Source organism: Lithobates pipiens, unplaced genomic scaffold (genome assembly GCF_037356315.1).
Source record: "Lithobates pipiens isolate NorthernLeopardFrog02 unplaced genomic scaffold, aLitPip1_a1.2 Scaffold_19, whole genome shotgun sequence".
In the NCBI taxonomy this organism is placed as follows: domain Eukaryota; kingdom Metazoa; phylum Chordata; class Amphibia; order Anura; family Ranidae; genus Lithobates; species Lithobates pipiens.
The window spans coordinates 116680903-116708289 of NW_027507764.1; the positions used below are offsets into that span (position 1 = coordinate 116680903).

A 27387-nucleotide genomic window follows, 5' to 3' on the forward strand; every position below is an offset into this window, starting at 1 on the left:
CACAGTGCAAAATGATTTTTAATTACTGATAAAAAAAATATATACTAAACACAATAAAAAATAAATTAGCTGGAAAAATGAAAAAGTTATCATACAAAGAATTCTGCAATAACTCTCAGTAGTTATTAATAAGATGAATTCACGCTGCTCTGCTAAAATCTGCAAAAAGAAATTGAAAAGAAAAAATAAATCAGTGTAATTAATAGATGAATTTTAGTTCCTCATTTAAAATACATCTAAAAGTTCCTGTCTGGCAGTCTAAAAGAGTCTAAAATCTAGTTATCATTGGATGTACAGTATGAGCCTCATAAACTGAAAAAAAAATTGTATATATATACCTTGAGTCAACCAAATTTTATGTCTGTGCTATGCATTCAAGAGAGGTAATACAGTGTCTTGCAAAAGTATTCATACCCCTTGAAATATTCCACATTTTGTCATGCTACAACCAAAAACGTAAATGTATTTTATTGGGATTTTATGTTATAGACCAGGGGTCTCCAAACTTTCTAAACAAAGGGCCAGTTTACTGTCCTTCAGACTTTAGGTCGGACCGGACTATGGTCAGTCGGAATAGAAAACTTTCCAGGCATTAGTTGAAGTGAACAGTGCCCCATCTTTGATAATAGGGGGAGAACTAGTGCCCCATTGGTGCCAGTGGCATGAATTATGTCCCATTTTTGGTGTCAGAAGGCAGAATAGTGTCTTATGTCAGTGGGATGAATAGTGCCCCAAGGGTCAGATAATGGCAGGCGAAGGGCCGCATCTGGCCCCCAGGCCGCAGTTTGGAGACCCCTGCTATAGACCAACACAAAGTGACACATAATTGTGAAGTGGAAGGAAAACGATAAACTGTTCTATTTTTTTTACAAATAAATATCTGAAAAGTGTGGCATGCATTTGTATTCAGTCCCCTAATAAACCCCTCTCTGATACCCCTAAGGCCCCTTTCACACAAAAAATAGCACCTGCAAAGTGCCCTGAAACAGCAGCTGCTGTGTCTCCAGTGTGAAAGCCTGAGGGCTAAAAAAACTCCTGCAAGCAGCATCTTTGGAGCGGTGTATACACTGCTCCTTCACCGCCCCTGCCCATTGAAATCAATAGGGTAGCGCGGCTATACTATTTCAAGGGGTATGAATACTTTTTGAAGGCACTGTACATTGCACAAAAGAAAACAGTCAGCTTAAGACGAATTGACATATGCAGATCAGTTTGAGCTCATTTACATTTGCATTGTTCTTTGAAAGGTGATTTGGGGTATCTCATTTTAGACGGCATTTACCTGATGGCTGTTAGGCAATATGTTGCTTCTTCACCGTGTTTTAACACTAAAAAGTACACATCGCCTTGACACAACCATGTATGCATTGTAAAACCTTGTCAAATGGAAATATGGATGCATTTAGAAAAGTTAGCATTAAAGTGTAACTAAAGAGAATATATTTTTTTTTTTTGGATTGAGTAGAGAGGAATTATAACACTTGTTGGGTTTTTGTTTGCCATCTGTGTCCCCGTTAGGAAGATTCACCATCTCTATTTGTGCTGTTTACCGTTATCATCGCAAATGAAAGTAAAAGAAAATCCTACATTTTGGGTTCACACTGGGACATTAGTAGAGGGTAAATACTCCAATAGGGCCACTATTTGTGTTGACAATGGTGACCCCCTGGGATTCACTAACTTTGGAGGGCATTCCTCTCACTTCTTGTTTTGGCCAGGAAGTGAATGGAAATCTCCCCTATGGGACAGAGATGGCAAAAAAAAAAAATGAAGGCTTATAATCATCCCTTACTCTATTCAATATTTAAAAAAGACACTACTTCAGCACACTCCGTACATGCTTTGGTTGGTTTTGTTATGTCTGCAAATGCCCTCTCCAGGAACCAAAACAAAATGGCTGCATTTGCCACTCTGGAGCTTTCATTTGACATCGAGAACTGCTAAGGATACTGAGAGAATCACATTTCTGAGAGCCAGTGTCTCCGATACATCAGAATGGCCTTCTTCTGCAAAGGAACTGGACTCTGCATTGCATGGAATCAAACACCAGCTGACCTTTGATAAGTATTGTCATTTTATTTTCCTGTTGGGGTCACAATTGCAGCAGCAGATATTGTGAACAGCGCCCGTTTCCAGTAAACCATGTGGTGTCTACCATTTGTTTAAATTGTTAATTGCAGAGTTAATCTGTCCCAGTACTGATAATTTTCAGGCTGTTGGCATTTTTATTGTGGTCCTGCAAGCTGGGAAATCTCATCGCGGGATGAGGCTGAGAGGGAAAATACCAAACATATTTCTACTTAAACACGAATCTGGCTTTTTCCCATTCTAGGTAAAGTAACAGATTAGCATTACAGTGGGGACCATAAGCATCCTCTACATACCCTTTCTGCTTTCCTCTTCTACCAGACTGCCTGAGAGGTTCATAAGTAGGTTTTAACCTGTAAATGAACCCCCGTCCCCTTTCAAATGCTATGACGAGAAGGGGCTCAAACCTGGTGACTGCCCACTTGATTACCAAGAACTGCATTTTGGAAGGGCAGGGCAAATGTGACATGTTCCCTCCTGCTGAGTTTTTCTTGGCTTTGGGTTTGCAGGAGAGAAATGTGAAGGTAATAACGATTGCTCATAGTCCCTCCTGTAAAGAAAGTCTGTACCTTCACCTAGAATGGGAAGTACTGGTTCACTTTAAATATGGACATTTACTTTGTATTAAGAACAGGCAGCATACACAGGATTACCTTTAAACTGTAGGTAGAGCCACAAACTCAGTTTGGTTCGGCGATCTGTATTTGATCTCAATCCAGATGTCAAAGAATCTTTAAAAAAAATAAAAATAATGTAACATGTTAAATCTGGGCTTCTGTGATGGAAAGAGGTTCAGAAATGTTTAGGACCTGGATAATAGGTGATAACTTTTCTTTGTTCTTTAAAATTAAAGGTTTTCTTTATATACAGTTGAGGTCAAAAGTTTGCATACCCTGGCAGAAATTTTGAAATTTGGGCATTAATATTGAAAATAAGACTGATCATGCATAAAAAAGGTCTTTTATTTAGGGATAGTGATCACATGAAGCCATTTTTTATCACATAGTTTTTTGGATTCTTTTTAAATCATAATGATAACAGAAATCACTCAAATGGCCCTGATAGAAAGTTTACATAACCTGGAATGTTTGGCGTGGTACAGACACAGAAGGTGGCACACACAGGTTAAAATTGCAATTAACAGTTAATTTCTCACATTTGTGGCTTTTTAAATCACAGTTAGTGTCTGTGTATAAAAAATCTATGAGTTTGTTAGCTCTCAATTGGATGCCCTAAGCAGGCTAGACACTAAGACCCCTTCACACCAGGGCGTTTTGCAGGCGCTATAGCGTTAGAAATAGCGCCTGCAATCTGCCCTAAAAAAGCTGCACCATTGTCTGTAGTGTGAAAGCCCCGAGGGCTTTCACACTACAGCGGTGCCCTGGCAGGACGTCAGGGAAAAGTCCTTCCAGCAGCTTCTTTGGAGTGGTGAAGGAGCAGTGTGTTTACCACTCCTCCACCGCTGCTCCCCATTGAAATCAATGGGGCAGCGCTGTAATACCACCAGCAAAACGCAGCTATTGCGGCTTATTGCCGGCGGTTTTAACCCTTTCTCGGGCCAAAATACACCGCAAAAATATCAGCGTTTTACCGCCCATGCTATGGGCGGTGTGGTGTGAAAGGGGTCTTAGGCTTAATGTACAACCTCTCAATTTACAACCTCTCCTAAATGATTTTACTTACAGATAGTAATCCACGTTTAAAACGTCAGTTTTGCTGCATTTACATGCTGTGTTTAGACATGTTTGTGTTTAGAAGCGTTTGAATATATATATATATATATATATATATATATATATATATATATGTATGTATAATTTTTTTTTTCTAAATAGCCAAAAATGAAAAACGCCTGGAAACGAAACGTGGCTAGGCTAAACGTGAGTTACCACGTTTAGCTGTGTCTAGCGTCTCAAACGTCGAAAACTTTGGCGTCTAAACAATTTTTTTTGCCTTCAAAGAAAAGCCTATAAATGCAACTGCCTAAAAACGACATTAAATCTGTGTATATGTACTGTACAGGACGCCGTGGCTGGGTCCTGGAAGGACGCTATATTTCCCCTCTGTTTGGGTTGTGGTCTTTTTAAATGAATAAAATTGATTAACCCACCTGTTAAGGGAGTGCCTTTAAAAAACAAGACAGGAAGTGGTAGGTGGGTGTGGAGGAGTGGAGAACACATGGTGGATGGTGTTTGTTTGGGTTGCAGCAGCTGAAGTGGACAGCAGTGTCCTGTTTGGAAGGCTCCTGGCAGGGGAAGCTACCTGCCATCAAGATCAAGCTCTGTTTCTGATAAAGACTGCTGTTCTGGACTTTGCAAGTCGGTGAGACTATAAACCTTTTTCCTTTTGTTTTTGGCTGCTGTAAAGCGATTTAAGTTTAATAAACCCTTTGTTGTGTGCAAAGCCTGTGTCCTGCGATCTACCTGGTCCCCCGAACATTACAAGTGGTGCTCGAATGCGGGCAGGACAAAGTAACAGGCGTTTTTTCTTGCTATTTTTTTTTTTTGCATGGGATTTTATGTCCTGGGTTAAAGCTGCACAGCTGTTGAAAGCTGAAACAATGGAGGAGCTAATTAAACAGCTGTCCTTAGCTAATATACAAGCGCAGACTCGCCATGAGGAAGCTAATCAGCGCTTAGCAACCCAGCTAGAGGTACAAAAAACGCACCACAACGAGTTGGTGGCCCAGTTAGCAGCCCAGCTAGCGACCCAACAAGAGGTTATGCAGGCTCAGATGGCGGCCTTAAAAGAAGCAGTGCAGCAGCTTTCTCAGGGCTGTGAACAAGTGGCCGTTGCCCCTGGCAACCAGGTGACCATAAGGGCAAGCCATTTTTTGCAGAAGTTGTCCCTGAGTGATGACGTAGAGGCGTTTCTGGCAACATTTGAGAGGACGGCAGAGAGAGAAGGGTGGCCCCAGGACCAGTGGGCCGGCTTAATTGCTCCTTTCCTCACCGGAGATTCTCAAAAAGCCTATTTTGACCTACCACCAGAAGATGCTAAAAATTATCAAAAACTAAAGGCAGAAATACTGGCTCGGTTGGGGGTGACTACGGCCATTCGGGCTCAACGAGTGCACCAATGGAAGTATCGTTCAAACCGGCCACCGCGATCTCAAATGCATGACCTGGTGCAACTAGTAAAAAAATGGCTGCAGCCCGAAGTGTTGTCTGGCCCCCAAATTGTGGAGCGGGTCGTGCTGGACCGATACTTAAGGTCACTGCCAGATGACCTTCAACGGTGGGTCAGCCATGGAGACCCCAAAACCGCGAACTGCCTTGTTGAGATGGTGGAACGATATACGGTGGTGGAGGATCTGCTTGGCCCCACCAAGCGTCAAGGGCCCAGTCTGCCACGGCCCTTCCGACCAACTGCCGCCCTTCGAAAGGATGTCCCCAGGAGCCCTGGAACCAACACCCCGGAAGGCCAAGAGTCACACCCGTTACCCCCTCAGCGACCTGTTCCTGATCGGAGAGGAGGGGATGTACAATGTTGGCGATGTCATGCCTGGGGCCATACCCGGGCCCACTGCCCATTGCAGGAAGAACCCATGGAATGCGGGGTTCTTCGGAGGGAGTCTTTTTATGCCCATAAAGCGTGTACAACACATCTTGACCTTGGAGAGGGGAAGTTTGAGTGTGAAGTCCAAGTGAACCACCACCCTGCACAGGCTTTGCTGGACTCTGGAAGCATGGTAACCCTGGTTCACCCTAGAGTAATTGGGAAGATTGGTCCGGTAAGCAAAATTTTGCGGGTTGTGTGCATTCATGGGGACACTAGAGAGTACCCTCTCATCTCGGTGTCCATCTCCACAGCATGTGGCACTAGTACTCAAGAGGTGGGGGTGGTAAAAAACTTGGTACATGACGTTATCATAGGACGTGACTGTCCGTTATTTGCAAAACTTTGGAGACAAGGAGAACTATCTGAAAGGTCCAGAGACTGGGAAGAAACTAGTCCCTCTGTTCCTGTTGTTGAGGGTAATAACCCTGAGATGCCACATGTTCGTAATATGGACCCAGATGATAAAAACGCCAAGACTTTGGTTAATAATGATGAAAATAGTGCTGATACTGTTAAGGATGTCAATATGTGGGGGTCTCAGACCTACCTGAACACTGGGGGGGGGGGAACCTTCCCCGCTCCAGGTAATGCTGGGGGAAGAGGATGAGGAAATGGCCTCTACCCCTGACTTGCCAGATTTGGGTGTTCCCCAGGGGGCATTTGGTACTGCCCAGATGCAGGACCCCACTTTGGCCAGGGCACGGGAACAGGTTGTAGTAATAAATGGGGAGCCCCAAGAGCCAGGTGCTAATGAGCGGTGGCCACATTTTTCAATATGTAATGAATTGCTTTATCGGGTTACTAAAGTGAGAGAAAATGTGGTAGAACAATTATTGGTACCCCAACAGTATAGACGCAAGGTCCTGGACCTGGCCCATGATGATGTGTTAGGGGGACACCTGGGGGTTGAAAAGACGGAGGCACGGATCGCAGACCGGTTTTACTGGCCAGGCTTGAAAGCAGAGGTAAGGAGATACTGTACCTCTTGTCCCACCTGTCAGTTGACCGCTCCAGCGACCCATTTCCGGAGCCCGTTGGTCCCTCTGCCCATAATTGAGGTCCCATTCGAGAGGATAGCCATGGATATAGTGGGTCCCTTGGTAAAGTCGGCTCGAGGTCATTCTTACATACTGGTGATCCTCGACTATGCCACTCGATATCCTGAGGCGCTACCCCTACGGAATACCTCCTCTAAGGCTATTGCACGGGAGTTATTCCAGTTGTTTACACGGACAGGTTTTCCCAAGGAAATTCTCACAGACCAGGGCACCCCGTTTATGTCGAAGGTTATGGCTGATGTATGCAAACTGTTCCGGATTAAACAGCTGCGCACATCGGTCTACCATCCCCAAACAGATGGATTGGTAGAACGTTTTAATAAGACCCTTAAGTCTATGCTCAAGAGAGTGGTACAAAGGGATGGGAAAGACTGGGACTGCCTGTTACCAGCTCTCCTATTTGCTATCCGGGAAGTGCCCCAGGCCTCCACTGGGTTTTCGCCCTTTGAATTGGTATATGGGCGGAGACCTCGTGGATTACTGGACTTTGTTAAAGAAGAATGGGAAAGTGAACCAATTCAGCATAAAAGTGTTCTTGAATATGTCTCTCAAATGCAGGAGAGGATCCGAACGGTGATGCCGCTAGTTAAGGAACACTTACAAAAAGCCCAGGGGGCTCAACGATGGGTCTATAATAGGGCAGCCAAAATTAGGAACTTCCAAGTGGGGGATCGAGTAGCAGTGTTGATTCCCACTGTGGAAAGTAAGTTCTTGGCCAGATGGCAAGGCCCTTTCGAGGTTGTAGAAAAAGTGGGAGAGGTAAATTATAGAGTCCACCAGCCAGGCAAGAGGAAACCCTTCCAGATATATCATGTAAACTTGCTAAAGCCCTGGACAGACAGGGAACCAGTGACCTCCCTGGCTAGTACAAAACTTGAGCCTCGGGTTGGGGTGGAGAGTGTCCAAGTAGCAAATACCCTGTCTAAAACCCAAAGTCAGCAGGCAAAGGAGTTCTTGCAGAGAAATAAAGAAAAATTTTCAGACTTGCCAGGGCTCACTAGTGTCATAGAGCATGATATTGTCACAGAACCAGGAGTCAAAGTTTTTGTCCGGCCCTACCGCATCCCAGAGGCTCAAAGGAAGGCCGTTTCAGAGGAAGTAAAAAAGATGTTAGACCTAGGGATTATTGAGGAATCGCAGAGTGAGTGGTCGAGCCCGATTGTGTTGGTACCGAAGCCCAACGGGACTCTGCGATTTTGCAATGATTTCCGGAAACTTAATGAAGTTTCCCGGTTTTATGCCTACCCCATGCCCCGGGTAGATGAGCTTATCGAGAGACTAGGTCCAGCCAGGTATATCACTACGTTAGACCTTACCAAGGGGTATTGGCAAATACCGTTGACTAAGGCCGCTAGAGAGAAAACAGCTTTTTCTACCCCAGAGGGGAGTTTTCAGTACAAAAGGATGCCTTTTGGATTGCAAACTGCTCCAGCCACGTTCCAGAGAGCAATGGATAGGATTTTACGACCTCACCGGAAGTATGCCTCAGTATACTTGGACGATATAGTCATTTTTAGCAAAGACTGGGAATCACATTTGCCCAAAGTGCAGGCAGTGCTGGACTCTCTTTGGAAGGAGGGGTTTACAATAAACCCTGAAAAATGTGCTTTGGGAATGGAGGAGGTGAAATACCTGGGTTATATCGTGGGTAGAGGGGTAGTGAAACCTCAGGTCAACAAGATAGAGGCTATACAGAATTGGCCCCGCCCCCTCACAAAAAAGCAGGTACGTGCATTCCTGGGCATGGTGGGATACTACAGGAGGTTTGTACCCAACTTTGCCACGTTGGCGGCTCCGTTGACCGATCTGACTAAGGGTCGGAAATCGGTCATGGTGGAGTGGAATGCAGACGCTGAGAAGGCTTTTTTGGAGCTCAAGTCGGCGCTGTGCCAACACCCTGTCCTTGTAGCACCCAATTTTTCAAAAGAATTTATTGTCCAGACTGATGCTTCCGATGTAGGATTGGGAGCGGTGTTGTCACAGGTTATTCATGGCAAGGAACACCCGATAGTCTTCCTCAGCAGGAAGTTAACACCAGCGGAGAAAAACTATGCCATAATTGAACGAGAGTGTCTGGCCATTAAGTGGGCTCTGGAATCCCTCAGATATTACCTTTTTGGGAAGGAAGTTTAGGTTGATTTCTGACCATGCCCCTTTAACATGGCTGAGACAGGGAAAAGGGACTAATGCCAGGGTTACCCGGTGGTTCCTGGCACTCCAGGAATTTAAATTTGTAGTGGAGCATAGGCCCGGGAGACTGCATCAAAATGCAGATGCCCTCTCCCGAGTCCATTGTTTGAGCTCCACTGTTGCCTCCACCTCCTTGGCGTTGGGGCACAGGGGGGGATATGTACAGGACGCCGTGGCTGGGTCCTGGAAGGACGCTATATTTCCCCTCTGTTTGGGTTGTGGTCTTTTTAAATGAATAAAATTGATTAACCCACCTGTTAAGGGAGTGCCTTTAAAAAACAAGACAGGAAGTGGTAGGTGGGTGTGGAGGAGTGGAGAACACATGGTGGATGGTGTTTGTTTGGGTTGCAGCAGCTGAAGTGGACAGCAGTGTCCTGTTTGGAAGGCTCCTGGCAGGGGAAGCTACCTGCCATCAAGATCAAGCTCTGTTTCTGATAAGACTGCTGTTCTGGACTTTGCAAGTCGGTGAGACTATAAACCTTTTTCCTTTTGTTTTTGGCTGCTGTAAAGTGATTTAAGTTTAATAAACCCTTTGTTGTGTGCAAAGCCTGTGTCCTGCGATCTACCTGGTCCCCCGAACATTACAGTACACATAAGATAACATTGGATGAGTTCAGGGGCAGTTGAAAAAAGCATCCAACTGCCTCTGAACATTCGTTTACTAGCAGCAGTGCACATGAGGCCTAAGCCATGAGGAGACAGAAGAGAACAGTCAAAGGACCTGCGTACCAAAGTAATGGAACTTTATAAAGATAGAAAAGGATATAAAAAGATACCCAAAGCCTTGAATATGCCAGTCAGTACTGTTTAATCCCTAATTAAAAAGTGTAAAATTCAGGGCTCTTTTGATACCAAGCCAAGGTCAGGTAGACCAAGAACGATTGCAGCCACAACTGGTGGAAGAATTGCCCAGGATACAAAGAAAAACCCACAGGTAACCTCAGGAAAAATACAGACTGCTCTCCAAAAAGATGCTGTGGTTGTTTTTTAAGAAGCATAATTCAACAATACTCAAAGAAAAAAGAGCTGCATTGTTGAGCTGCCAAAAGGAAGCCTTTACTGCGCCAATGCCACAAAAAAGCCCAATGAGGCATGTCAAGGTGTTGTTGGACATATTGTAACTAGACTTTTTTTGTGGAACTTGTGCAGTAAAAGATTCTTTCTGGCAACTTGACCATGCAGCTCTTTTTTGTTTTTATGTATCATCGTTTTGTGCTTCTTAAAAACAACCACAACATCTTTTTCCAGAGCAGCCTGTATTTCTCCTGAGGTTACCTATGGGTTTTCTTTGTATCCTGGCAATTCTTCCACCAGTTGTGGCTGCAATCTTTCTTGGTCTACCTGACCTTGGCTTGGTATCAAAAGAGCCCAGAATTTTCCACTTCTTAATAAGGGATTAAACAGTACTGACTGGCACATTCAAGGCTTTGGATATCTTTTTATATCCTTTTCCATCTTTGTAAAGTTTAATTACCTTGTTACGCAGGTCGTTTGACTGTTCTTTTCTGCTCCCCATGGCTTAGTATCTAGCCTGCTTAGTGCATCCATGTGAGCGCTAACAAACTCATTGACTATTTACACACAGACACTAATTGTGATTTAAAAAGCCACATTGAGAAATTAACCTTTAATAGCCATTTAATCCTGTGTGTGCCACCATCAGTGTCTGTACCACGACCAAACATTCCAGAGTATGTAAACTTTTCATCAAGGCCATTTGGGTGATTTGTTTTATCAGTATGATTTTTAAAGGAGCCAAAAAACTATGTGATAATAAATGGCTTCATGTGATCACTATCCTTGAATAAAAGACAGTTTTTTGGCATGATTAGTCATGTTTTCAATATAAATGCCAACATTTCACTGGTGAAATTACAAATGTTAACAAAAATAAGTATTCCTTTTTAAGTGATTTGCCACCTCAGAATGCTTGCTTTGCTTGTGAGATCAGGTCCTAAATTCTGTAATTTGCATCAAAATGTTTAACCCCTCACATAGCAGATCTTACATTCCCTGCTGGACAGTACAACCGAGCTGTCGGAGGGCCCCACACCAACAATTTGCTTCTGAGTCTGAGATGCCCACATCCATATCCAGTCTTGTCTCTAGTCTAGTCAGAGTTTTATTTGTAGAGATAACAGAGCAGAGGTCATCACAGCATAATAATGTTGCTTTACAATCGTCAAACCTGGAAACAGAAAATGGACACTGTGAAGTTTCCCAGCTCAATGTGTTTACTGAGTTTCACACAAAAGGTGTCAACTTTACAAAAGGACATGTAAACAATGCACACATTTATAAATATTAAAGTGGTCATTAGCATGGTACCTCCATCCCCAACCAAGTTAAAGCGGAAGTAAACCCATCCATAAAACAGTTTCATTTCCGGGGCATGCCGGAAATGTAACACTACCATTGGTTGTGCTCTCAATCAAACTGTTAAACCATCCAATGGCTGGTGTCATGACTGATCACATGTGCAGTATCATGGTAGTTTTATATTAAACAGAGGCAAAGATGGCAGCTTCCTTGGCTGAAAACGATAGGGGGGTTTACTTACACTTTAAACATTCCTTAAATAAACAACCTAAACTAAAACTCCTAGACTGTCTTCAATTGGAGAATGTGGAAAATTCCTGTTGCCCAACTGTGGGTGCCGTGAGAGGGGGAAAGGCACGAAATACAACAGCTCTTTCGCTACTCAATAGTTCAATAATATACATTTTATCATTATAGACATTGAGAAGTTTTTATTGTAATGTCAAAGGTTATTTGGACAATGTAGTCACAAAGCACTGACCAACTGGCTTCCATGTCTACTCTACATCTTTACACACAGTCCATCTCGTATTGCTAATCAAATTGTAAATTGTTTTTATTAGAGGAAAATTCTCACATAAACTCCTGCAGGATACAGCCTGGATTCCTGAGTCCATCACATAGAAGTTTCACTCCAGTGTTTTCCAGATTGTTAGAGGATAAATCCAGTTTGGTGAGAGATCGGTTTGTGAAAAGAACACAACGGAGGTCATCACAGCACAAGGGAGTCAAATGACAACCACGAAGGCTGCAGGGAAAACAAAGACACATCAAACTATGCTAAAGGCTTATTACAAAAACATTCTTTTTTTTCACGTTCATCATCATACAAATCATAATATAATTTTAAGGTTGATCAGGCCTTATGTCTGAGTCTGACATATTGTATAATTTTTACCTTAATTCCTGTAGGGTACAGCCTGGATGTCTGAGTCCTTCACACAGAAGTTTTACTCCAGAGTCCTGTAGTCTATTGTATCCCAGATTCAGACTGGTAAGATGGTTATTTATTCTCAAAAAGGAGCAGATGTGAGTGCAGGATGATGTGGTGAGAGAACATTTGTAAAACCTATAGAAAGAAGAAAACGGCATTGTGAGGTTTGCAGGTGTCTAAAGACTTTAGATGATCCAGGCACATTTGGTTGGCCTGGGCAATGACCTTTTATCTACAGGACACCATCAAAAATGGTAGGCTGAAGGTTTGTCAGGGGAAAATATGGATTAGACAACCCTAAAGCCTTTGTCATTAACACGAAAGGTCACCCGATGTCACTGCTTTTAGTGGCATTTGTGCAGTTGCCTAAGAATGGTTGGATGGTGTCTACATGTCTGACCACTTTGTATTATCTTTGGTCAGACAAAGGATACAAGCCAACCAAGCTAACTAACCAAGATCCATTAGACATTTAAAAAAGAAAAGGAAGCAGGCAGCGATGAGGATGAAGGACAGCTTAAATGAAGAAACACAGAGTGCCAAGTAACATCACAGAACCATAAATAGGTCTGTGCAGCTAAAAAAAATGGCAAATTCTCTTACGTTAATTTTTGTATTTTACTCCGTGGATTAGTCAACCATTCAAGATCTGCAGAATATTTCTCATCTTCCTCTGAAAAGGTGACCTTTTCTACTTCTGGATAGTCTTTGCTTTGCATTTTGCCGAAACAAATTCTTTGGGACAAACGACAATACTCGAAACTAAAATAAAAATTATTAAACAGTTGATTAAACAATCATGAGAATACTTAACATGAAACAAAATGATAACATTTTAGCCACACGCAACATAAAAATTGCAGATAAAAGCACAGAAAATGAGCAATCCCCCTGTCAGGGCTGGCCCAAGACATTATTATTATGATCATTATTATACATGATTTATAGAGCACTTTACAATGTATAGGGGGGGCAACACAATTACAGTACAATACAAAAAGGTACAGGAGGGCCCTGCTCGTAGAGCTTACATTCGAAAGGGAGGGAGTGGTACAAAAAGTAATAGCTGCAGAGAATTATTTGATGGGGGTGGCTCGGGGACAGTTAGGTGGGTGTGGGATAGGCTTCCCTGAATAAGTGAGTTTTCAGGGATCTCCTAAAGGTGGACAAGGTAGGGGCTGATCAGATATACTGGGGGAGGGAGTTCCAGAGGATGGGAGAGGCTCTGGAGAAGTCTTGAAGGCGAGTATGTGAGGAGGTAACAAGGGAGCTAGAGAGCAGGAGGTCCTGGGAGGAGCGGAGGGGGCGATTTGGGCGATATCTGCAGATGAGGTTGGCGATGTAGATGGGGGCGATGTTGTGAATGGCCTCGTATGTTATGGTTAGCATTTTGAATTTTACATGGTAGGATAGGGAGAGCCAGTGAAGGGATTGGCAGAGAGGAGCAGCAATCATGTTGTGCTGCCTGGGTCCAATTGTCCAAAAATTGGGTCCAAAAAGACATTGTGCTGCCTGAGTCCAAGAATGAAATGTCGCTGTATAACTTTATCACCGCTCAGCACTGCTCGGTACTTTCCCTAAATACACATACCTAAATAACCTTCATGTAGCAGACAAGGGGGGAAATTATTATAAAGTTTCACTTAGGTGACAGCTTGGAAACTGCTGGGGCTGCTAACATCACATCTAAGACAGCAGCATCCAGCAGTCTCAGGGCCTTTGGATATCTACACAAGTAGGGGTTTACAGGTAAATAATAAGAAAAAAAATGTTAAATGCTCATATAATCTTGTAGGAAGATTGTTGTTGAAATGAAAGGTCTAAAGTCACACATCACAGCAAAACCCTCCTAGGCTATGGAAGAATGCAGGAATCACTCCTCCTGGGAGGATCTCCTGAAGGTGTTGGCTGCTAGAAGAAGAGGGTATAAGCAGTAGGAAAGCAACTGTCCTTAACATAGGGAGATGTGGAAAGGTATCAATGGGAAGTTGTACATAGGAACCTTTCCATGCTGTTCTTCCCTGGAAGTGAAGATCAAGATACCACTTTAACCTAAGTCAACAGGGTGCCCAAACTCACCAGCCTGTACATTCTATGATTTTGAAAAGTAATAACTACAGTCCCTCTCTCCTTGTGTGTGTCCCCACTGCAGCCTGTGATTGTGTTGACCAGACATTGTCACATCTACTGAGCATGCTTTAGTTTCAGCTCCCTTCTAAACTGTTCATTTTCTCCTGTTTCTTTTCTGTGCAGCCCACTGCTAAAGCATCACACATGTGGGTATATACACACAAGGGTAAATGACAGCCCCCTTGTCTCCTCCTCCTCCATGTCCTCATCACTAAACTTTATGGGGATGGGGTATAATATGATGATTGATGGAGGCTTCACCTCCCTGTTTGTCCCAAAGACCATAGAGACAGGCTGGAGGGGTGTGCCACAGCCTGTGATTGGCAGAACCTCCCCCAAATATCTTTACAGCATGAACAAAGTGAAAGTGATTGTCAGTCAACGTAAACTGTGCCTACAACATGTTATTTAAAAACAAAAATTAAATAAACATTTGCTTTGAAATATAAATTTGTAATAAGCTTTAAAACACTTGTTTGCTATCATTTATTCATTCTGATTGTCCATTCTGAAAGCCTTTTTTATGTCATGTGACTGGCACAGCCCAATCAGCAATAGCATACAATGTAAAACGCTCTAAATCCTAGTTAGATATTTGGATACATGCAAGAGTAAATGGGTGAGACTTGCTACCTTCTCCAGAAGGGAGAAAAAGAGGATTCAGAAGCACTGTCTATTTTGTATCTAATAAAGTGTATTGTAATTGTATTGTCTACCCTCAAGTTAAAAAAGGGCTGCGTAAACCATTGGTGCTATATAAACCCTGTATAATTATAGTAATAATAATAATATTACAGCCCAAACACTGCTGTGCAGAAACAGATTCATAGTCCAGACCTTATTTGCTGCCATAAAGCATACATCAGCAGGGTACTAGAAACTGCTCCCTCAGATCTTTCCCTGAGAACAGGAAAGACCAGGGAAACAATGTGTGACTACTGAACAGCAATTATTAAACAAGGTACTCAGAGGCTTTTTTACATTAAACTAAATTCAATAGCATGATCTTTATAGATAAATAGTAGGGATAATTGCAATTAAACATAGTATGTTTAGTATCACTTTAACCACTTGTAGCCCACCCACCTTCAAATGATGGAGGGACGGTACAGCTCTCGTTCTGGGTGGACATCATATGACAGTGCACCAGAACAGCCGCTCCCACCGTCGTGGCCGTGCCGTTTTGCTAGGACATGGTGCGATCCCGATCTCTGTAAATAACTTTAACCATGTGATTGGCTGTGTCCACCCACAGCTGGTCACATGTAAACATGGAAGTGCCTGTAATTAGCTCTCATCGCCTCACACTGACAGAGTGTGTGGCGAGGAGAGCCGATCAGCGGCATCCCCTTGCAGGTGACAGCAAGACAGGTAATCAGGGCACTGATCATCAGTGCCCTGATTACAAAAAAGTATCAGCAGTGCCAGCAATCAGTGCCCACCAGTGCCAGCAACCAGTGCCCACCAGTGCCAGCAATCAGTCCCATTAGTGATGCCAGTCAGTGCTGGCTTTCAGTTCCCATTAGTGTCACCTATCAGTGCTGCCCATCAATGCATATTTGTGCTGCCCATCAGTGCCACCTATCCATGCCCACCAGTGCTGCCTATCATTGCCCATCACTGCCGCCTATCAGTGCTCATCAGTGCCACCTATCAGTGCTGCCCATCAGTGCCCATAAGTGTGGCATTTTAGTGTCTCATCAGTGCCACCTAATCAGTGCCCATCAGTGCAGCTTCATCAGCGCACACCAGTGAAGGTGAAAAATTACTTATTTACAAAATTTACTGACAGAAAATAAAAACTTTTTTTTTTATCTGTCTTTTTTTTTTGTTTGTAAAAAATAAAAAACCCAGCAGTAATTAAATATATCACCAAAAGAAAGCTGTGTCAAAAAAATTATAAAACTTTCACATGGTTACAGTGTGGCATGAACCACGCACTGTCAGCGCTGTCATATTCAAAATATGACAGCACTGAAAAATGGCCTGGCCAGGATGGGGGTGAAAGTGCCCTGTATTGAGGTGGTTAGGAAAGATCTAAAAGATATTGAGGCCTAGCCTGATGTTTGAGAACCATTGTAATTGGGAATATCCTGATTTGCACCTCATCCTCCTTACACATATTATCATATGCAATAAACCCTTTTCTCTTTTAATTCTTTTAATTCTACTAAAGTGACTGGTGCCCAAAAGCACTTCTCGGATTAATCTTTCTTGGACTTTATTGTACATAAATGGGCAAAATATGTTGGTCTAGTTACTGATAGCACGACATTCATAAGCTTAATTCATTCAAATTATAATGATCACAGTCACCCACCAAAGAAACTGACACCTGTGTAATAATGGAGATAACATTTCGAGGTCCTTTGCATCCACCGTGAGCCATATGAAAAGGAGAGTCTGAAAACTTTCACAAGCCTTCAAGCAGTAGGACAGCTGTTTAGAACAATTCCTGCCCCACCAGGTCTGACACATCCAGATTGGTTTCACCTCTAAATGTGAAAGCTGGGACATGACTCTCTTAATGAAAATCTCATCCTGAGTCTCATATAGACATAAAATGGCATAAGTTGAGTCAATTGATGGCTTATGTATCGGATTTATAAGCCATTCTTCCATTGCAGATCTGGCCGGGATTGCAATGTTGATGCCTGTGCTCTTAGAGAATGTTTTTATCTCTTTTTCATTAAAGAATCCAAACAGAAATTGCACAACTAATGTTAAATGTGGGTGTTGTGAACACAATTTTGAAAGTGTATCCCCTTTACAGATCTCTGGCAGGGAAATGTCATCTTCTACTTCAGAGGTGCTTTCCTCGTTTCTGGAACCATCGTCCAGTGCATAATAAAGAGCAGCAAAGAACTCCTGTACACTTAGGTGGATGAAACTGTAGAAGGACTGAGTGTCTATGTCCAAGTGAAAAACATTCTCGTTCAGAAATACAGACTCAATCTCAGTTAGAGAAAGTTCATGTCTTTCCAGGTCCTCTTCCTCAAACAAAATTTGTTGGTTCAGAACTCCCTCCCTGGCCAGGGCACACAGTTTCTTCAGGCAGGTGTGTACTGGCTGGTTCCTACCATGGTATTTTATTAAACCCTTTAGGTAGAGGAGATAAACAGAGGTAACTGTTTTATATTGCATTAAGTCAAAATCTTTTTTAATTTGGGGTTTCATCACAGTACACACAATCCAGCATGTGATAGGGATAAAACACATGGTATACAGAATTTCATTGTCTTTTATTATACTGAGAGCCTTTTCTGCATCATTTTTGTTTTTAAAGAAATTATACATATATTCTTCACAGTCTTTCTCTGTAAATCCAAGGACTTCCACACAGCGATAATCCTCAATGAATGTGCTAAGTTTGGCCAGGGCCAGTGACCTTGTGGTGATAATAAAAGAAGATTGTTTGAGTAAATGATTCCTGAGCAATTTTTGCACAAGTATTTCTATGTGGAGTTCCTCAAAAAGGTCACCATAAACCTCTGATTCCTCCTCTAGGGTCCATCTCAATTCATCAAAGCCATCAATTATAAAGAGAAGTTTTCTATGATTTCCAGGATCTTTCAGAAGAGACACCAGATATTCTGAACACTGCAGTTTGCAGGTTCTGGATAAGAGTCCCACAAGGCTTATCTTTCCAATGATTTTTCTGATTTCTCTGCAGCTCAGATAAAACACAAACTCAAACTCTGGGTAGAGATTACCAGAGGCCCAGTCTAGCATTATCTTTTTGGAGGTCATTGTTTTTCTAATTCCAGCTGGTCCCTGTAATACCACAATCTTTGGGATGAAATTCTCCTCATCTGGCTTAAACAGAGCCTGGATTGTAGTTGGGAAATATTCATCAGAAGATAGTTTCTCCATGATCCGTAAATGTCTTCTGCCTGAATTTAATATTTGATGCATCTTTTCTTCCATATCCTGGGTTTTAATTACTAGTAGTACGTTGGTGTATCTTTTCTGTAGATAAACAGCCTCCCCTAAACATGAGTTATAATCTTTAACCCGCTGGAAATTCTCCTTCATATACATCATGTATTCTTTCTTCCATTCTGCATTAGAGTAAGAAAAATCTTTTATTACTCAGATGGACATGAAATGACATTTAAAAGGCTTTGCTTGAATATTACATTTATAAACACAGGCATGTGGGCTATAAACACACATTTTCCAGATATATGCTTAGTAGAAGAAAATGCAATTTACTTCTAGAACAGAAGATCTACTAACCAAATAATTTGTTGTTGAGTACTGTCTTCTTTGGGTTCACTGCAAAAACAATTTTTATAAAATAAGTGTGAAGGAATTGGATTATGTATAAGAAAATGGCTTCATGTTCAGATCAGATCTTATTCAACAATTACGTTCTAGCGAAATTGTAAAAGGTATAAACATATTCCTGATAAATCTATAAGGCTACTTTCACACTGAGGTGCTTTACAGGCGCTATAGTGCTAAAAATAGCGCCTGCAAAGCTCCATGAAAGTGCCTCTCCTCTCACTCCAATGCAAAAGCCCGAGGGCTTTCACACTGGAGCGGTGCACTGGCAGGACGTTAAAAAGCATCCTGCAAGCTGCATCTTTTAAGTGCTGTAGGAATGGTGTATACACCGCTCATAAAGCGCCCCTGCCCTTTGAAATCAATGGGCAGCACCGCCGAACCGCCAGCAACGTGCTACTGTAGTGACACTTTGCGGGCGGTTTTAACCCTTTTTTGGTCGCTAGCGGGGGTTAAAAGCACCCCGCTAGTGGCCGAAACCCTCTGCAAAAATAGCGGCTCTAAGGCCGCGTACACACGGGCGGACTGTTCGCCCAACCTTGTTCGGCAAACAGTTTCATCAAACAGTCCGCTCAAAATTTGCATGAGCGGACTTGCCCACACACGAGCGGACTGTTTGACGAACAAGGTTGGGTAAACAGTTCGCTCAACTTTTGAAATGAACGGACTCGCCCACGTAAGGCGGAGGCAAGTCCGCCCATTTCGAGCGCGTGTACAGGTAGGCGGGGCCCGCGAAGGAGACGTCGCGGGCTCCGCCGCCTGGAATGGGCTTAAAGGGGAACCCCAACGCCGAAAAAAATCGGCGTGGGGGTTCCCCCAAAGTCCACACCAGACCCTTGTCCGAGCACGCTACCCGGCCGGCCAGGAAAGGGGGGCGAGCGAGCGCGCCCCCCCTCCTGAGCCGTACCAGGCCGCGTGCCCTCAACATGGGGGGTGCCTTGGGGAAGGGGGGGCCGCGCGGCCCCCCCACCCCAAAGCACCTTGTCCCCATGTTGATGAGGACAAGGGCCTCTTCCCGACAACCCTGGCCGTTGGTTGTCGGGGTCTGCGGGCGGGGGGCTTATCGGAATCCGGGAGCCCCCTTTAAGAAGGGGGCCCCCGGATACCGGCCCCCCACCCTATGTGAATGAGTATGGGGTACAATGTACCCCTACCCATTCACCTGTGAAATAAAGTACAAATAAAAACACAACACAGGGGGAAAAAATATTTTATTGCACAGCCGGGGGTCTTCCGTCTTCGGGGGTCTTCTCGCCGGACTCCTCCGCTATGTGTGTGTAGCTCTTTTGCCAGCGGAGGAGTCCGGCTTTCTTCCTCCCCGCCGCCGGCCTCTTCTCCCGACTTCGGGGGTCTTGTCCCCCTCTTCGGTTCTTCTGCCGGGCCACCGCGCCTGGTCCGGTGGCCCGGTCTTCTGTCGCCGTCTTCCGTTCTTCTGTCGCCGCCTTCGGTTCTTCTGCCGGGCCACCGCGCCTTCTTGTAGCTCTTTTACAGGCGGTGGCCCGGTCTTCTGTCGCCGTCGCCGCCTTCCGTTCGTGTTCTTCTTCTTGTTCTTCTTGTTCTTCTCCTGGAGATGTTGACTCGACGAGCTCTCCGGCCGGAATGCCGGGGACGCGCTGTGCGGTCACTTATATAGTGACAATGGGGCGGGGTCACATGGTATATGTCACATGGGTTGATGTCACATGGTGACCCCGCCCCCTTACGATGTCATAGTCCCCATGTGACATCAACCCATGTGACCAACCCATGTGACATATACCATGTGACCCCGCCCCATTGTCACTATATAAGTGACCGCACAGCGCGTCCCCGGCATTCCGGCCGGAGAGCTCGTCGAGTCAACATCTCCAGGAGAAGAACAAGAAGAACAAGAAGAAGAACACGAACGGAAGGCGGCGACGGCGACAGAAGACCGGGCCACCGCCTGTAAAAGAGCTACAAGAAGGCGCGGTGGCCCGGCAGAAGAACCGAAGGCGGCGACAGAAGAACGGAAGACGGCGACAGAAGACCGGGCCACCGGACCAGGCGCGGTGGCCCGGCAGAAGAACCGAAGAGGGGGACAAGACCCCTGAAGTCGGGAGAAGAGGCCGGCGGCGGGGAGGAAGAAAGCCGGACTCCTCCGCTGGCAAAAGAGCTACACACACATAGCGGAGGAGTCCGGCGAGAAGACCCCCGAAGACGGAAGACCCCCGGCTGTGCAATAAAATATTTTTTCCCCCTGTGTTGTGTTTTTATTTGTACTTTATTTCACAGGTGAATGGGTAGGGGTACATTGTACCCCATACTCATTCACATAGGGTGGGGGGCCGGTATCCGGGGGCCCCCTTCTTAAAGGGGGCTCCCGGATTCCGATAAGCCCCCCGCCCGCAGACCCCGACAACCAACGGCCAGGGTTGTCGGGAAGAGGCCCTTGTCCTCATCAACATGGGGACAAGGTGCTTTGGGGTGGGGGGGCCGCGCGGCCCCCCCTTCCCCAAGGCACCCCCCATGTTGAGGGCACGCGGCCTGGTACGGCTCAGGAGGGGGGGCGCGCTCGCTCGCCCCCCTTTCCTGGCCGGCCGGGTAGCGTGCTCGGACAAGGGTCTGGTGTGGACTTGGGGGGAACCCCCACGCCGATTTTTTTTCGGCGTTGGGGTTCCCCTTTAAGCCCATTCCAGGCGGCGGAGCCCGCGACGTCTCCTTCGCGGGCCCCGCCTACCTGTACACGCGCTCGAAATGGGCGGACTTTCCGAGCGGGAACAGTCCGCTCATTTCGAAAGTACAGCGGACAGGCCCACACACGGGCGGACTGTTCGCTCAAACACAGTTTCAGCGGACAGTTTTTCGGAATTTCCGAAAGACTTTGTCCGTCCAACTGTCCGCTGAAACTGTCCGCTGAAAGCCCACACACGAGCGGACTGTCCGCCCAAACACTGTTCAGCGGACAAGGTTGGGCGAACAGTCCGCCCGTGTGTACGCGGCCTTAACCTCCAATGCCCCAGTGTGAAGGTAGTTTGAAGAGTGACTTAGATATAGCTTAGGGTAATGACTAAGCACTGACAGTAGTGTGAAACGCAACTACCTGTTCGTTCCCTGCTCCATCTGTCATCTGGTATTTTAAGTCATGTACACACTACTAGTTTTTTTTAGTTCAACCCAGCACAGGTCAGGTCAGAGTCACTGTACTAACAATCCAATGTTAGTATAGCGATCTCCCCTGCTGCGCTATGTTCTGACAGGGGGGCAGCCCCCCCCCCACGAGAACACTCCAGTCAGCACTCTCAGCCACTGGCTGGGAGTGCTGATCAGGAGCCGCTCAGCAGGCCTTTTTCAGTCATGACCCTTCGACAAGCCAGTCTAACAGCTGCCATACACACGGGCTGTATATTGGACGGTTTCTATTGAACACCTGACATTTGGTCTGTATGTATTATGCCGCGTACACACGGGCGGACTGTATGGCGTACTTAGTCCGTCGAAACACATTTCAGCGGACAATCCGCTCGTGTGTGGGCTTCAGCGGACTTTTTCAGCGTGCAGTCCGGCGTACTAAGTATTTTGGATTTTCCGTAATTCTGTCCGTCATACTTTGGTTTCAGCGGACAATCCGCTCGTCAGTAGGCTAGTTCGACGGACTAAGAATGGCGCATTCTCAGAAAGGATTTACACGGCGGAAGGGTGCATTGCTGTGCATTGGACTTCCTATTTCTAGTCCCGTCGTACGTGCTGTACACGTCATCGCGCAAGCTTTTGACGGACTGTTTGTGCATCCGTGTGTGGTCAAGTCCGTTAATTCGAAAGTATGACGGACTGTCCGTCGGATTGTATGACGGACTAAGTAGGCCATACAGTCCGCTCGTGTGTATGCGGCCTTAGGCTTTACTGTTAATAAATCGGATCTTCGGAGTGCGAAAGTCCACATCTATTTACTCTACAGTGCACAGCAGGCACATGAGTGATAAGTGTGTGTGCGGATTACTTGAAGGTGAACTCATCTGGAGCAGCTACACAAGAATTGATGATTTGGATATAGAGGTCATTTTATCAGTCTTTGACCAGATGCCTACTTCTTCCTTACAATGGTAATTAGCAATAAAATATCTGTATAGACAGTATGATACCAAGTTGTGTTCTCCTTTTCTGGAGTTCATTTGCAGGACCCAGCAGACCGACCAGTTCAAAGACTTTACACATAACATCCAGAGCTTCCTCTTTTCCATATGTGTCTATGAGAAGGTCCTTTGTGGTGATACAGTCCACATTTTCTAGACTTCCTCTGGGAATGGGCAGTTTATCTCCATAAGATAACTCAGACAATTTGTTCTTAACTTTCTTGAAATCATATCCTTTTAGATCCTCCAGAGAATATACGATAAGATCCCCGGGGGTTTGCGGATTCATCCATTCTGTCGAAAAGATACCCCACCATTAGCAGCCCAACATGCAATCCTGAAATTCACTAGTACATCTCTATACTGATAGTTAATACTTCAGCAAACAGCTGAAAGGGTTGCAGAGCTAGATAAAACTAGACTGTAAGCATGGTACCATAATACCATAATATAACAATATTTCTTAACTATTTTTACTTTAAATTTATTTTTATTCTAAATTAATAACAATTATCTCCATAAATATTTGAAGTTTGCTAACCTATTGTTATTTTAGCTTTTTTTACAAAAAAAAAAATGTTGTTGAAGCTGTATAATGAATGTGAGATGAGTGCAGAGTGTCAGTTTGAGGGTATACATTACATCAAAAATGGGTGAATTGTTTTGCGATTACAGCAATTTTTTTTATCTATAGTCACTTCATCCACTTGGCCTGCAATTTATTTCAAGTGTGGAATTTCAATCATTAGGTTGAGAAAATAGATAAACAAAAAATTGGTGAGATAAAACAAAATTAAGGCAAAAATGTGGTACATTGTTTAAAAAGGCACCTACTGGTGGGCTCAGAAACACCCAAAGGCTAAAACATTGAAAACTATGTTGAAATATAGTAGAATTATTTCTATGATGAAGCAAAACCACTTCACAACATCTAAGTCAAGAACACTCTTCAGGAGGTAACTGTATGATTGCCATTTGCCAAAGTCTACAGTCAGGAGAGGAGCTCATGACAGTAAATACAGAATGTTTACTAGAGGGTAAAAACCACTGTTAAACTTCCAGAATAGGAAGGCCAGATTAGACTTTGCCAGAAAATATTTAAAAAGGTATATTTTGGAACCAAGGATCAAACAATGATCAATATTTACCAGAATGATGGGTGAAGAAGAGAAAGGAAGGAGCAGTTTGTGGTAGCAACCACATCATCTATGAAACAGTGTGGGGGCAGTGTTATGGCGTGGGCATGTATGGATGGCAGTGGAAATGGATCACTAGTTTTTATTTGACTGCTGACAAAACCACCAGGATGAATATTAAAGGTATTGGAACATGCTTTACATTATAGAGAAACAGTGACCCAAAACATACTAAGAAACAAACCCAAGAGCTTTTCAAGGCAAAGCAGTGAAAAATTCTTACAGTGGAACGTTAGTCAAAAAATTAAGTCCTGCAAAATCACTTCATGATGGCTCCTTTTGAAGGTATAGCTATGTAAACCATTAAAAAGAAGTGGAAAAGGAGAAAGTGTAAAGTGGGCGTTAAACGGTCAACTCCAGACATATGTGAGAAGACACAAATATATATAAAAATATGAAATTTTATTATAATTTTATTATAAACCACAATAGGTATACAAAGAAAGATATATATCACACATATACATATAAAAGGTGAAATCTAATGCTCAGAAATACAAGACAGTGATACACATGAAGTATATATTGCATGAAAGCAAATGATGGCCTGTTTTGCGGTTGTAATCTATAGCCGCTTCATCAAGGCTTGGTTACTGTATAGTTTAGTCAGCATCTAAAACAAAGCATACAAAGTGCATAAATGTATACATACAATCTATACAACCACAAAAAAAGGAAGGAGGGAAAAGGGGGAAAGAGAGAGGGGAGGAACAAAACAAACAAACAAAAGAGCATAAATATCTACCTAATGGCCATCTGAGGCGTCCGGACTAAGGGGAGACCAAACGCACAATACATGCCATGCTCAGAGTCCGCACTTCCTGGATAATGCCTCCAAGTAATAAAGCTATTGGGGTTATCGCCGAAATAATAAATCCAGAAAGCCATAAGATAATAACAATACTAGTACATATATGTAAATTGCAGGTATCCAGTAATAGTAAAATATGCCAACCTTGACAGACAATAGTTGCCCGATACTGCGTTACCAAAAAATGATGAGATATAATACAACAAACCAGACCACCTGTCTTTGCTGCTATTAGCAGGTAAGCCTGACTCTCTGTTACATAGGATTTGGTCTGGCCGTTGAACCTTATCTGTGTTTTTTGTTTATGTGTGCCCTGTTCATGTTATAGGATTCACCTCTGCTTGGAGGCTGTTGGATCCTCGTGAATACTATGTGGCCTTATATCTCATAATTTTTGGTAAGGCAGTATCGAACAATTATTGTCTGTCAAGGTCAGCATATTTTCCTATAACTGGATACCTACAATTTACATATATGTACTAGTATTGTTATTATCTTGTGGCTCTCTGGATTTATCCTTTCAGAGATGACCCCAATATCCTTACTACTTGGGAGCATTGTCCATGATGGGCAGACTCTGAGCATGGCATATATTGTGCGTTTTGATCTCCCCTTAGTCCGGACACCTCAGATGGCCATTAGGTAGATATCTATGCTCTTTTTTTTTTTTGTTCCTCCCCTCTCTCTTTCCCCCTCCCCATTTTTTTTTCGTTGTATGGATTGTAATGTATATAAGTATGCACTTTGTATTTTTTGTTTTAGATGTTGACTAAACGATACAGTAACCAAGCCTTGATGATTATATAGATTACAATCGCAAAACATTTGCCATCATTTGCTTTCATGCAATATATACTGTATGTGTATCATTGTCTTGCTTTTCTGGGGATTAGATTTCCCCTTTTTATGTATATGTATGATATATATCTTTCTATGTATACCTGTTGTGGTTTATAATTAAAATTTCATATTTTTATATATATTTGTGCCTTCACACATATGTCTGGAGTTGACCGTTTAAAGCCCACTTTACACTTTCTCCTTTTCTACTATATAATTAGGGTTGGCACTCCAGGACATATCTTTTTGGTTTGATATGGGTGGGTCTTGACTACATGTCTATGTTTCAAAATTACCTCACTGTGCTGCTATATGACTAGTAATACTAATGTCTCCTCATAGTTTCGGAACCAGCTATTGCTTGTTCAGGCACACTTTTCTCTGTTTACTTATTCTAGCATACATTAGTACAATGTTGATCTGTACAACTTATTCGGTATCCTCTTCTCTCGGCCTTAAGTGGGTTCAGCTAGCCATGTACGCCAAATTTTATCATATTTCAGGGAACATCCTCTATTTATATATGTATCTTTGTACAGTGGAAGGCTCTCGTTTATGAGACGTGTCCATTGAACCAAAAAAAGCACCGTGGGTTTTTTCCAATGCATAGCAATGTTTTTTCGGGCATAAAAGAGCAGTAACCCAATCAATGTTCTTTTCGCAACAGTCGGCACTATTGTTTCTATCAGGCCCAGGAGACACACCTCCATCTTCATCGGCATTGTGACCAAGGTGACCAGATTAATCATATCTGGCACCTCAGTCCAATACCGCTGAATCTTAGGGCAGGCCCAGAAAATATGTGTAAAGTCTCCCGGGGAGGTGTTACATCTCCAGCATTCTGCGGATTGTTCGGGTTTCATTTTATGAAGTTTATATGGTGTGAAGTAGGCTCTATGCACTATTTTAAACTGATCAAGTCTGTCTCTTAGTGAAACCAGGAAGCTACCGTAAACAAATTTTAATTCAAAGGGAAAATGTGATGTTGAAATCTGTAGAAGATTATGCACCCTTGAAGGGGATGATGCAATCAACTACTTACAGACAATGACAAGCTAAATGGAATATATTAGTCATTTTACAATCACATTACTATAAAGATAATGGAAATTAACATTAGAGAAGATTGTTGCTATTAATTGTCATACCGTGTGTGGTGAATGAGACCGCCATGACACCAGGCCAGAAGATGACTGGAGTTTATATTATCTACAAAGAACACACAAATCAAACAGGTTGGTATCAAAGACAACACCCATTGCTGCAATTCAGTTACTGGCATCTGAGTACATTTTTTGTTTGCCCTAATACCTAATGTACAGTATACTGTAGCTGCCTTTTTAGGGGTTTGTGGATCTGAAGGACTTGAATTTACAGTACAACCCATACCTATAGAGCTATAACAGCACCTTCATTTAAGCATTTATAAGATCACCCTGTCAAGGTCAGGAAGTCATTTTGACACAGTTAGTCTTTGCAAAGATTTCCTCTTATTTCCTGTTATGTCTAAAGGAACTGAATGTAAAGCAAAATCTCCCCAATGTAACAGAAATGGCAAAAAATAAAAGTTTTAACCCTCCCCTATTTCCCGAAAATAAAAAAGCTTTAAAGGGTTAGTTCACCTTTACAAAACTTTTAATTTTCCTATAGTGGGTTCTGTGTCTTTAAAAAGCAAGTTGCAGAACAAATAAATACATTTCCTTTCCTTTGACTCACCCCCCTCCCACATAGCCACCACTTACGGTTTCCACTTTTCGAAAGCCACACTAGTAGTGCTGCTGTCCGTAGTGTTCTCAGCTGGTACGAATGCGCCACTCCTGAGAAGTGAATGCTACTGGGTGCCTTTCCACCTTTCATTGCTTGTATCAAGCTCCATAAGTGT

At 43.5% G+C, this 27387-nt stretch overlaps 1 protein-coding gene across 1 annotated transcript; it reads right to left on the reverse strand.

The window, feature by feature from the left end:
* Nucleotides 1–27387, reverse strand: LOC143996233 (NACHT, LRR and PYD domains-containing protein 12-like). The gene is made up of 11 exons (XM_077491180.1): nucleotides 27248–27387; nucleotides 26654–26714; nucleotides 22668–22952; nucleotides 18520–18558; nucleotides 16601–18341; nucleotides 12754–12912; nucleotides 12115–12285; nucleotides 11794–11964; nucleotides 10906–11085; nucleotides 2742–2819; nucleotides 1–159 (listed from the first exon to the last, which is right to left on the reverse strand). The coding sequence occupies exons 2-10, from the start codon at nucleotides 26676–26678 to the stop codon at nucleotides 2744–2746; spliced, it is 2847 nt and encodes a 948-aa protein (XP_077347306.1). The 5' UTR covers nucleotides 26679–26714; nucleotides 27248–27387; the 3' UTR covers nucleotides 1–159; nucleotides 2742–2743.